General features: G+C 54.7%; 4 protein-coding genes across 4 annotated transcripts; 1 reads left to right on the forward strand and 3 right to left on the reverse strand.

Annotated features, from left to right (window-relative positions):
- Positions 1–1000: 1000 nt before the first annotated feature.
- On the reverse strand, positions 1001–2641 carry CORC01_11325 (Di-sulfide bridge nucleocytoplasmic transport domain-containing protein; the record flags this gene model as incomplete). Its single annotated transcript, XM_022622950.1, has 3 exons — positions 1001–1381; positions 1438–2432; positions 2533–2641. The coding sequence occupies 3 exons, from the start codon at positions 2639–2641 to the stop codon at positions 1001–1003; spliced, it is 1485 nt and encodes a 494-aa protein (XP_022470540.1).
- Positions 2642–3162: 521 nt separating this feature from the next.
- CORC01_11326 (uncharacterized protein) lies at positions 3163–4547 on the forward strand (the record flags this gene model as incomplete). Its single annotated transcript, XM_022622951.1, has 3 exons — positions 3163–3684; positions 3745–4223; positions 4280–4547. The coding sequence occupies 3 exons, from the start codon at positions 3163–3165 to the stop codon at positions 4545–4547; spliced, it is 1269 nt and encodes a 422-aa protein (XP_022470541.1).
- Positions 4548–5587: 1040 nt separating this feature from the next.
- On the reverse strand, positions 5588–7415 carry CORC01_11327 (uncharacterized protein; the record flags this gene model as incomplete). The annotated part of the gene is made up of 4 exons (XM_022622952.1): positions 5588–6028; positions 6113–6365; positions 6437–6503; positions 6653–7415. The coding sequence occupies 4 exons, from the start codon at positions 7413–7415 to the stop codon at positions 5588–5590; spliced, it is 1524 nt and encodes a 507-aa protein (XP_022470542.1).
- Positions 7416–8818: 1403 nt separating this feature from the next.
- CORC01_11328 (uncharacterized protein) lies at positions 8819–11219 on the reverse strand (the record flags this gene model as incomplete). Its single annotated transcript, XM_022622953.1, has 4 exons — positions 8819–8977; positions 9076–9766; positions 9906–10276; positions 11100–11219. The coding sequence occupies 4 exons, from the start codon at positions 11217–11219 to the stop codon at positions 8819–8821; spliced, it is 1341 nt and encodes a 446-aa protein (XP_022470543.1).
- Between the last annotated feature and the right edge of the window lie 1312 nt (positions 11220–12531).

Here is a 12531-nt window from a genome sequence, read left to right on the forward strand (position 1 = left end):
GCGACATCGTGGCTTGTGCAACCAACGCTTAGCTCGCCACGCGCTGCCAACGTGGGTATTCCTTCGGACACTTTCTCTGAGACAGGTTATAGTGACTGTCTCTGCCGAAAGCAGGGCAACTTGGGGGAGAAAGATCCAACAATTGATGCTCCGGGGCAGCATCTCCCCAGCAAGCCGCCGGGATGGATCTTAACCCAGGGGAGACGGAATCTACTGCGTCGCGTCAGCGGTTCGCGCTCAATCTGCTACTGGCATGCGCAAGTTATGATTCACTTTTTTTTTTTTTTTTTGGAATCTGCTAAATTCCTCATGTGGTCTTGTGAAGCTTCAGCATTTCAGCCTCAGGAGCTCTTCAGGTTTCCTCCGTTCCCGCGCTGTACGGGTGTAGTAAAATGCGACTGCCCGCGATTCAGGAATCCTCAATTTGACTGGACGGTGGTTCAATTTGATAGAGGCGGGGCCACATTTTGACAGGGCCGAATTCTCCGCCAAGGGCCGTCCAATTGACGTCATAACATCGAACCGGGCCTAGCCCGTTCAGCGGAGACCCCATAGGCGGCACTGACTGGTAAATGTAGCTTACATTACTTGAGTTCACGTAGCTCTGCTGCAGAATTGTGGTTCTGGTTGAAGGTGATGGTAATTATGAACCTTTGCAGCGACTCATACAGCTAAGGATATTGACAAATGAACTTTTCAGAATTGTGAATAATCGAAGGGATGAAGTTCCTGCGAGTCTCCCTGGCTGTAAATCAACGTATCCTGGTCCGCCGGTGGAAGCAGTAGCCGAAGCCCACCTCATCTCGTCCCGAGCCTCCAGATGACGCCGCATCTGGCCCCCAAACCTTGTTCCTGAACATGTGTACATTATACAATTAACCCTTGCAACTCCGATCCCATGCATATGCATTGTGTTGTGTGCCCCTGTTTCTCGATTCACGCTCACGAGGAAAGGTGAGTATCCTTTTGTGAGTCTCCTTGCGAGCCCGCTTCTGCTTTCTTAGTAACCCTTCATGGGGCTCAGACCTCCTCCTCCTCCATACTTCGTTGGGCTTCGCAAACGGTCGCGGTCACCCTTACTTGGGCTGCGACGTCCCGAAGGAGTTCGTGGTGGCATGATCATCTTCATCTTTGGTGGCGATGCACCGTCGGTATCGGTGTCGTCGTTGTTATATTGAAGGTGTCGACGGTGCGATGGCGTCTGGATGGGAACCCACATATACGCCTGGGAAGGCTCCGGAATCACCGATGGCTCAGGAGCCACCCCAGACGTAGCGCGGTGCGATGGCACGGGACGGGTTGGACCGGCATTATTCGCCATACGACCCAGAGTAAGGTTGTTGGCGACGATGCAGAGGAAAAGGATGCCAAAGAAGAATACCTTCGTATTGCTGTCAGCGGATTTGTTATGAGATGGCTCTGAGAGACAACACTTACCCAAGCTTTGACTTGCATGGCACCAGCAAATTCGTTGAGGATTTCGGCGATTTGCTTGACCGTGACCCGAACTCTCATGATGGCTGACGAGTCCTGGATCATACACTCGTACCACTCATCGCACATGGCCTTCAGAGCAGGGCGGTCCTTTTTGATGCATTCGTTCAGGGTGTACTCCGCCCGGCACTCGGAGATCCTGTTCTCAATGTCCAACCGAGCTGCGTCGTTGGCGGTTCGGATATCCGACCGGACAGTATCGAAGATGGTCCAGCAGAAGAACACAAAGGCCGATACAATGACGCAGTTGACGAGGAGTTGAATCCAGCGATAGAGGTTTTCAGGCGCATTCGGGTGTTCCTCCAGTGTGTGGAAGAGGTTGGCGATCCAGCCGCGACCGTTCTTCCTCTTCTTCTTGATACCCTTGCCACCACGCGCACCTGCCGAATGGGACCCACTGTCGTCCGAGTCCTCTTCCGAATCATCCCAATCCTGCGATCCGTGGTACCGCACGCTGCCAACATCTTTGTCCATGTTGTGCCGCTTCCGCTTCCTTATAGCGGAGTAGTCGCGTCCGCCTCGAGCGATCTCCCCCTTGCCTGGCACATGGCGCTTCAATGATTGAAGGCCAGCCTTGCCGTAGCGAAGGTTCTTATTGACCTTGGATGCCGCAATGGTGCCCACGTTCATGTCGCCGAATCTATCGACGTCGGGTGTGTCCTCTGGGAATTCCGAATTTTCCGTCAAGGCGGGGCTGGTCTCTGCGCCTGAAGCTTCCGAAAAGGCACTCTCATCGAACGGTTTGCGCGGGGTGGTGAAGGCAGGGTTTCGAAACGGCGGCGCCGTATTGCTGCTCTGTATTCTAGGAGAGAAGAGAGACGTCTGCGGTAGGGCTGGAAGTGGCTTCGACGGGGTGTTTGCGAAGAGATTCGGCTTGGATGGGCTAGAGAAAGGGTTCGGCTTGGAGCTCGCTGCGAACTTGTTGGGCGAGTTGAAAACTGTGTAGAGGTAGTAGGGTCAGCAAATGTTTTCGAAAGAGAGGCCAGGGAGCGACCTATGGACAATCTGTTGGAAGTCATCGCTGAGGTGTGAGCTCACTATTCTGAGTGCTACTTTTCGCAATGTGTGAAAATGGGCTGGTCGCATCCAGAGGGCCCCGGTCCTGGTATTCCCATTCCATGGGACTTTCGTAGGTGCGGCGATCCATTCTGAACTTTTTTGCATGCGGCAACCTGGGGAGACAAAGCAAAGTGGTGTTGTGGGTGGGAAGTGCACAATAGCTATCGTCGCGATCGGTCCGGGGGTGGCGGCCAAGGGTCGAAATATTCTAGCTGCTGTCCAGAACAAACCACCGTTCTAGAAATCAAAGTAAACAAACCGTGCCTCAGGCAACGGAACCTCCCGTTGGCTGCTGATTACCTTACCTTAGCTTCTTAGGATTGGGTACGTACCGCAAGTGGCCAAGGGGGATTACTTCCTTCCCATTGTATGCACCAGCCACATTTGCGCAGAGATAGCCCACTTCTGAGGCTGGCCTCAGCTTCCCAGTTCCTTGACAACTACCACTTGAGCTCGGACCATCTGAAAATCGAAGGGCAACGACGACAAGGCGAGGCGGGCGGTTCTACCATTTACTTCATTGAGACCAACACAACTATCACCCATCAAATCTCGGAGCCGTGCCTCGCATCCGGCCACATAGCGTGCGCTCATTTTCCCCTTGCCACAATGTCGGACATCGAATCCCTCCCCGAATCTCCAGTGCCAGATCGCGATGAAGAGCCTCGCGAAGGCGCCGGAGGTGCGACCGCTCACGAGCTATCCGACGACGACCTGCTGTCAGAAATCGACGAGGATCAGTTCGAGGACTACGACCCAGAGACGGCAAACATTGAGGATCGTCCGGTAGCGGTCGATGAAGATGTGGCCAAGACGCTCAAGGCGTCAAAGCGCAAGATCGCCGACGGCGCAAAAGCGAAGAAGCCCAAGGAAGGACGCCGAGAGAAGAAGAGATCACGCGACGATGAAGTCTCTGGCGAGGCGGACGGCGATTCGAGAGGCCCGGCTCGGAAGTCGAGACGCCAGGCCGATGCCGGCGAGAGGAAGCCGCGGCCCAGCAAGCCTGCCGAGCCTGAGATTGACGACGAGTCTCATCTCAGCCCCGAGGAGCGCAGACGGCGGGCGATTGATCGGGCGTTGGACGCCGCGATGAAAGGACCAGCCAAGCGCAAGAAGAAGAAGGACGAGATTGTAGGTAGACTCGCGTCGTGCGCAATCTTGGAACTTGCTAGCTAATGACGGACGATGCAGGACCTCGAAGACGAAATCGACGAGGAGATTGCCGATCTCAAGGTCGCCATGGAGAAGGCTTGCGAAGCTGACAACACTGCGCGCGAGGCCGGTCAACCAGCTGTTCACAAGCTGAAGCTCCTACCATTAGTGACGGGCCTTCTGAACAGGAATAATATCCAGCACGCCATCCTCGACCCCGATACCAACTTCCTCCAGCACGTCAAGTTCTTCCTCGAACCCTTGAACGACGGCAGTCTGCCTGCGTATAATATCCAGCGGGACATCTTCAACACGCTCATCCGGCTTCCCATAGAGAAGGAGACCTTGCTGAGCAGTGGCATCGGAAAGGTCGTCTACTTTTACACCCGCTCCAAGAGGCCCGAACCCAGCATCAAGCGCATGGCCGAGCGCCTCTTGGGTGACTGGAGCCGGCCAATCCTCAAGCGAACTGACGACTACAAGAAGCGCCACGTCGAGACGCGCGAGTTTGACTACGAGTACGTCACAATCCTGATTATGTCCTCTGACCACGATACTAACACTCCCACGTCAGGGCTCTGAAAATGTCCCAACGCCAGGTCGGAAGCTCCCAGTTCACCCTCACGCAGCGTCCTTCCCAGTCCGCCAGAGAACTGGAGCGCGAGGCCATGCTCGCGCCCGTCGCTACATCGAACCGCGCCCGTCCTGGCGGTCTTCCCGACAGCTACACGATCGCACCCAAGAGCACATACGACGTCTCGCGAGCGCCCGAGCACCGCCCCATCGGTGCCGGCGGTCTAGAGGCGTTCCGAAAGATGACCCAGAACCGCAAGAAGCGGTAAGGAGACGGATTGCCATGGGAATTGGGATGGTTGATTTTCCTCCTTTTACTGGGCTTCGTTGGGAAGAAGCTCAACAACTTTGTATTATTTTGAGCATTAAAAAATGGCGTTCCGGGTCGAGGGCTGTGATGGGAAGGCTTTTCCAGGAATCGAGAAGAAAGAATGCCAACCATTTCGAGCAAAAAAAAACACAAGAGCCCCCAAAAAATGGCATATGTTCGTGCGATGCTTCCTAATCGAATCCAAGTGTTGCTCCCTGGGACGGTTTGATCGAATGAGGCGGACTACAAAGTAGAAATCGTAGGAGACGAACCAGGCCTTTCCAACATTGTACTCGTCGCAAGTCTCTGTGGCAGTGATGTAGCCAAGGTCGTAGCCTAAAGCGAAATTCTGGGGGCAAGAGGGTAGTATCCGTAGCTCAACAAGAAAAGTCGTCCATCTTGGACAATTTTTTGTTAGTCTTGTTATTTGAACCCCCACCACTGTTGTAGCTAGGTACGATTTCAGCAAAAGTTTCGCGCATATCAAAGTGGCCAAGCAAGTAGTCTGCTGACTTACACTCCGTCACTGGTTCATCGATGGTTTATGCGCATATCTATTAAGTTACGGATAGTAGGTAAGAGCTTTTTCGCTCGTCCTACCATTCCTAGTCCCTGGATTCCATCTTTCCTTGTGTAGATAGAAACTGTCTAATACTGACCATGATTCATCTCCATCCCCATCCTCATCCCTCCCTCGCCATCTCCTCCGTTCCCTCTATCCTTTGCGACACTTTCGTCTTGTCACAGTTTTTTTTGGAGGGGGATAGAGCAGCGCACAAAGCGCTTCCGTCTTTCAGCACTAGCAAGGAGCGGAACCTCGCGCTTCGTGCTAAGGTATAGCTGGGTGCGAAAATCAAGCCAATTCAGGATGCAATACTGGCGACAAAGATGCAGAAACGCTGATGCAGGGGGGTGGGGGCCGGTGACCGTTCATATAAATTACGTTAATATCTAGGGTGGCCCCCCTGCATTTAAAGCGGTCATCGTTACTGTCTCCCCCTACCGTTTCCGCACCTCGGTCGCCCAGCCATCGATGCCCTCGCCCCGGCTACCAACCTCGAGCCCGTTGATTCGGACACCCTTCATACCCGGTGTGTCATCGAGCCACACATGCCCAGCCATACCACCAGCGTTGGCACGCTTCTCAGGTACCAGCTCAAGCATGGGCGTCAAAAAATCGGCGATGCGCTTCCCCTCCTCCTCTTTGAAATGATATTTCTCGCGGAGGACGTCGGTCAGAGCCCAGTGGCGCAAGCGGTGAATGTTCCGCAGCTCGCCCTTGCGATTGAAAATTTCTTGGGACCATTTGCCGGATAGGCAAAGTGACTTGGGGAAGGGCCCCAAGAGCTCGATAATTTGTGCAATGTGGTCGTCATCCTTTCCATATTTGGTTCCGGATTGGGGGTCAAAGAGGTAGTCTCCTGTGATCAGTTCAAAAACCTATAGGCGCATCGTTAGATGGGAGGAGATCAAAGGTGCATGCTGCGACCCGGAGGATAGGAGCACTGGGTAGGCTATGCTCACCATTGCCGCCATACTCCAAACATCAGTGCTGGCGCCCCATTTCGCGCCCAGAATGACCTCAGGTGACCGATACTGCCGGGTCTGGATATCATTGGTAAAGTGGTGGTTGACCCAGCAGGCGTTGCCCAAATCTGCAATCTTGACGCTAATAACATCAAATGCATGCGCATCCTCCGCCTTGCGCTTTTCTCCAGAAGATTGTGAATTGGTCTTGTCGAGTGAAATGCCGGAAACTTCCTTTGTGAGGAGATCACTGCGATGGAAAAGGGCGGTCAGTATCAGGTGAGGCTCATCCATTATCTTGTAAGGTGGGGAAATGCTCACGCTGTCTTTTCACGCGTCTTTTGGTCAGCGTCGCGCTTCGGGGAGGCGTTGCTAGATGTCTTGCCATCTATTAATCATAGCAAGGGTTAGCACACGGTCAATATGCCAAACAGAATGGGTACGGGCGGTTTTGGATTCGTGGCGCGACAGGCCCTGTGTGATTGAGGTGGCGCAACTCGCGGGGTGCAAAGTGGCGGTGTTGAGAGGGGGGCTTACCTTCGTGTAGCACTTGGCTGAGGCTTGAGTTGGTGCTTGGGAAGAGGTTATTGTGATTAAAACTGGCATTCAGAGGAGACGGCAGCGGCTGGCTACCTGTAATGAGGGTGCGTCTCCTTCTTCGGCCGTTTCTGTTGTTCTCTTTGTCGCCAGGTTCGCTCTTGACGACCTTCTTGACAATCTGTTCAACGTCGCCAATCTCGATGAGGACGTTCTCGGGTTTCAAGTCGGTATGAATAATGCCACATTCGCGGTGTAGGTAATCAAGGCCGAGCAGCACTTGCTTCGTGATTTGCTTGACCAAGGCCGTGGGGATACCTCGGTGGTTCCATTTCTTAATCAGACCCAGCAAGTTCTCGCCCAAAACCTCAAATACCATGCAAACGTGTGTGCCGTTGGGGCCCTTGTGTTCAAAGGAGTCGAGCAAGCTGACGACGTGCTTGCGACCGGGATGGTCTGGCTTGGCCTGGACGATCTTGTTGAGAAGTTTGATTTCGTCGATGGCGGTCTCGGTGTAGTGCGCGGCAGAGCGGACAACCTTCAAGGCAACATGCTTGCCCGAGTTGTTATCTCTAGAAAGCCAGACAGTGGAAAAATGGCCCCATCCGAGCTTGCGCACGATGGTGTATTTCCCGTCCTTGAACTTTTCGCCAATCTGAACGGGGTGGTAGCCGCCCTTGCAGTAATCCTCGGAATCCTCCTCGTCGGCTGTGTTCTCGGCGGGGTCTTCGCCGGATGATGTCGATGTCGGTGAGTTCTGCATGGCAGCGGACAATTGATGGGTTCTGTCAGAGAAGGAGGAATTAGCTCAGGTGTCGCAGTCTTAAGTCTGAATGACCGCGGTTCAGGCATGGCGCGCAAATTGGGGAGAAGAGGCGTCCGCGTCTGTGATGGAAAAGGCGGGGGTGGAGAATAGCAGGTCGGCGGGCGAAGATTTCGCAGCCGCCAAAGGAGCCACGGAATGCGACAACTCTAGGAGAAAGAAGAGCAGAAACCTTGTCTTGAGGAAGCTCATGTTTGCAACATTGCGCATCCGGCGCGAACAGTCCTATGGCAAAGAAAGGAATGGATCGAAAAAAGAGATCGAAAGGGCGAGGACCGAGCGATGGGAAAGATGAAAACAACAAGCGGGAAAAGAGAAAAATGGCAGAAAGGATGGACAGGACAGGATCCAGTGCGAAACTGGTGCCGCTCACAACATGGGAAAGTAAAGCTTGAATGAAGTGACAGCGGCAGGTCCAGTCGAGGCCGACTAGGGTGGATAGAGAAAAGGTTGGAAAGGGAAGAAGAGGGAGGGAAAGGATGGTAGGTGGAAGGCGGTGCGGTCGAGGCGAGGCGAGGCGGCGGGTGAGGCGCGGGATGTCTTCAGCCAGCGAAAGGAAAGGCAAATAAGAAATAAGAACAGTAGGCCAGCGTGGTTGAGGTAGCGAGCAAAGAAGGTTTTTTTTAGAGGCAGGTATCCGTAAGGTAGTGGCAGGATAAGGTAGATTGAAGTGGTAGCAGTGGGTTATGGCCAGCGTGTGTGTGTGCGTGCCGCCTTCTTCTCTCTCTCTCTCTCTCTTCTGTGTTCTGTGTTCCTCTTGCTCTCTCTCTCTTTCGCTCCGTCTCTTTTTCTCTCCGGTATCCCCAACCAAAAGGCACTGGAGCGGGACACTCAGGACGGATAAGGCCCCAGTCGGTAAGGTACCTAGCGAGAAAAAAACAGGTAATGAGAGGAGAGGAGGGGTCGGTGATGTGAGTGAGGAGAACAGACGGGAACAGAAGGTCAGGAACGGGGGGTTCAGAAAGTGGTGGTCTGGCGACGCAATAAGAATCCAGGCCTGGGCCACTTGGGCCAGGGTCGGGTAGCGTCACTTCAGGGTCAGGGTGGACGGTGAGCGTCAGCGGGGACTGCCCATCTCAAAGCCAGAGCAGATCGTCCTCCCGTCGGGTCGTGGTCGCGTCAGCAGCAACTTGCCAGTCGCAGCATCCCGGAATGCCCTACCGCGCCAGCGCTCCAAGCTAGAACGTGGTATGGGGTCGGTATTCTTGGTGGTACCAGCTTGGGAACCGATCTCCAATGTCCAAGATTGTCACAATTCAGCGTGTCTGTCCGATGCAATTCGGTCCAGTCCAGTCCAAGTCAGTCCAGTCCAGTCCGGTCCGGTTAGGTCCAGTCAGGCCCAGTCAGTCAGTCCAGTTGAGTCTGCGTTGACCATGGTCAACGACGGTGACGGTCATGTCTCGCTCGACCAGAGGTGGCGCCAGAAACGCTCCCGCACCGGTCGACGCACCTAGCATGCCAACATTGCCAACATTGCCGACATGCCACCACAAGATCTCAAGCTTTGAGCAGTAAGATAGCGTGCTCTTGGCCATCTCTCGTCAAAATCGCCCTGGTATCCGCCATCGCATAGGCGGAGCACAGCATGAGGCACATCGACAACATGCACCTCCAACTTCCAAAGTGCTGCGCATCTGTGGTTGTGGTGGTGGAGTGGTGGTGCTGCTGCTGCTGTTGCTCCTGCTGAGGTACCGGTCGGTGGTGGCAACAGCTGGCGACCCGTAATATTTGCGGCGTGGGGGAGCCGCCCATTCTTTGGCTGACGTTCAGCGCGCCAAACGTCCATCTCAGGCCTGACCAATGGCTTCCCTGTGCAACGGCAACGGTAGCGTCCAATCCGGAGCCACCATGTCGTCGGGTACCAGCGTTGGTCCCACTGTATGGATCCCCAAGTATTCGTCGTCTGTCGTCTCGTCGTGCTCTTCTTCCACGTTTTTTGACAGCGGTGTCGCAGCGTCCTTCGAAAGCGGTCCGCAGACCGGGTGTGAGACAAGCTGCGCGGCGCGGTGCTGGGCACACTGACTGGACGCTGCCCTCTGCTTCCGCTGTGCCAACTCGGACTGGACCGAACTGAACTGGACTGGATTTGGACTTGGACAGGGCCTGTCGGACTTGACAGGCTCAAACTCGCTTGGTCTGTGTTGCTTGCCCCCGTACTCCGCCCCGCCACAGAGCGCAGGGAAGAACGTGCGGCACCGGGCGCGGCGCTTTTAGACAGGATAGAGGGGTAATGGTGCGGATGGTGGAGGATAAAAAGGTGATAATGTCCTGTGTAAGTGAAGCTTGGGGCGCTAAATGGGAACAAGATTGAGGTAATGAAAACCAGCAATTTGCAACTTCCCCGCCTCTAAAGGAAACGGAAATAAAACAATGCGGCACGGACAGTGCAGTTCAGAGCAAAGAAAAGGAAACATTCTTGATCAAACTTACGGTGGTGTCTCGGTGGTAATGATAGGCTTCAGGCTGTCCTTCTTGCGCTTCTTGGCCGCCGTCGACGAACCATTGGCGTTGGCGTTGGCATTGGCATTGGCGGCTGCTGGCTGTAATGGTTGTTGTGCGACGACGTCTTGGGTCTGTTGAGTGCCGTTCATGATGGGCCCTGGAGGAATGTGGAATGCGGAATGCGAGGCGTCGTCCAGGTCAGGTGGTGTGGGGGAGCAAGTAGGGGGCACAAGTCGAGCTCGAAGGTCCAGATAGGCTGGTCGAGGTCGGCAGAGCGCGCCGCTGTGACGGCCTCGGATGGGTGATGCTTCGTTTGTGGTGAGCAGTCTAAGCTCGGGTATCCGATTGCAGCGCAGCGACTAGAAGCAGCTGTGCGCAGTGTCAATCCGTGATTCCCGTCTGTGATGGCTAGCCTTGCGCCTCGATAGGTACGTATCAGACTACTTGACAGTCGATGCAGGTTGTTCCCTCGGGAAGAATCACGGTAGGAGACAAGTCGGGTCGGCGGTCGTTGACAGCAGTAAGTGGGGTGGGAGAGAGAGTCAAGAGACACAAGCCGGAGAGGTCGAGGCGGGGGAGTGAAGACCAAAAATGACGAGCGGGATTTTGCGAGAGAGGGGCGCAGCGTCGATGTGCGATGGCGACGAGGAGCGTGGCGACAGGATCCACGGGGGAGCGAAAAGAAAGTGTGTAACTGGATCAAGGCGCGTCCATTTACTAGCAGCACGCGCGTCTGCGACCGCAATTCATCAGAGGTATTGCGCTGCGCTGTGATGGGATGCGACGGGGTCGGTCGTGGTGGAACAGCTGGCTTGCGCGATATCCTAATGTTGGTGGTTGTGGTGGTATTTTTGTCGAGAGTCGGGTGGAACCGTTGGCTATGGCTTGTAGCTCTTGGTTGCGATGTGATTAGGCGAGTGCGTCCTCCGTGAGGAAAGCTAGCCTCGCTGTTATTATTGTTGTGGTTGTCTTGGTGAGTCGAGCTGGGTGAGCCTTGGAGGCGATTGACGTTGCGACAAAGTGGCCAAGGCGGACGGACGGCACGAGCGAGAGAAGCAGGAGTGTCGGCGATTGGTAGAGTTATGGAGTGAGACTTTTTGATTATTTCCTGCGGTTTGTGTGGATGGAGTGCAAGGTCGAGAGGAAATGCGTGTATGAGTCGGGCAAGATCGGTCGCGATACGAAGTGGCCGTCGATGGTGGTCTTTAGTCTTAAGGTACGGATAGGCGCAGCCAGAGCTTGGGCGAAGAGCGGCCGGAAGATGACGAGGTAGTCGGGGTGACGCTGGCGGCTGGCGTTCATGTAAGGAAAGGTGGTGGAAGAGGAGGTTGGAGGGGTTAGGGTGAGGGCGAGCTATCTGCAAGGCAAGGCACGAAGCTCTGATTGGGGGGAGAGGGCGATGCTGAGGGTGAGGAGACGCAAGAAGATGGCTGCTGAGAACCGTGAAGGTGCAAGACAGGGCGAGGTCGAGCGAGGTGATGCGGATGCGGAGGGGGGTGGATGGGATGGGGATGGGATGCACAACGCAATGGGACGGAAGGATGGAAAGATGGATGGCGGGGGGTTGGAGGGAGAGAGAGCAGGGCACCCGTGGCGTCTCAGGCCGAGTCGAAGAGTCAAGAGTCGCGGCGATTAAGGTAAGGAATTGATTGAATCTATCGGGTCTCTCTCTGCCTGCTATCGGACAACGTGAAGGTGAGTGTGGTGAGGTAGAGCAAGGTAACCCGAATCCGCTCTGCCAGGAGCTAAGGACGTCATTGATGGGGTTGTTGGGCGCAACGCGGGCGGCTTCTGAGAGAACTTGAATGCGACAAGCAGCTGATGCGACCGAGTCGCCGGCCGCAATTGGCGACGGCAGATGGTGGGGGTGGGTTGTGGAACACGGAACCGGGGGGGGAGGGCGAGGGAGGGGACTCGGGAACGAGAGCAAATGGATGAAGAAGAGTCAAATTACAGGTATTCAACTCTTCTCCAACAGGGCAACAGCACTTGGTGATTACTGGGCCTAGGTAGCGTCTGACTGGGAAGCTCAGGAAGGAGTCCGGACAGGCTTGTGAAGAAGGCATGGGGACATGAGATTGGAAGGAGATGCCACCTCAGGCCAGGCAGGTTATTAGGTAAGGTGCCCTACCTTAGTGTCCGTACGAGGCACCTTCCCATATGATTGTCCACCTGGATGGAAGCATCGCTGTACCTTAAGGTAGGCATCATCAACAGAAGTCGTCCAGCAGCGAACCTTCTGTCGCATGCAGTCGCAAAGACGTATAAATGTTAACCCGGCCTAGGTAATGTTTTTGCGAACATCCGCTCCAAGAAAATGGTCTTTCATGTGTCTGGCATCTGTGCACGAGACATTCTAATGTATCCGTACACTGAGTTCGACTGGATTCGTCTTTCCATCCTCATGCTGAGCGCATTCGGGAGCACCTTGGAGATTAGATAAAGATTCCTCTCGATAAAGCCTTCGGATCGCAGTCTCCACTCTGGACTTGCAATTCCTGCATCCTTAGCTAAGACGACTTACCTAAGCTTCAAGATCGAGAATTGGCCTGGAACACCCTGTGAGAATTTGCATCTTGCCTAACTGAGAGGTCCCGGCGGAGTCAATCACACC

This window comes from Colletotrichum orchidophilum (genome assembly GCF_001831195.1).
Source record: "Colletotrichum orchidophilum strain IMI 309357 chromosome Unknown Scaffold_121.1, whole genome shotgun sequence".
NCBI classification, from domain to species: Eukaryota; Fungi; Ascomycota; class Sordariomycetes; order Glomerellales; family Glomerellaceae; genus Colletotrichum; species Colletotrichum orchidophilum.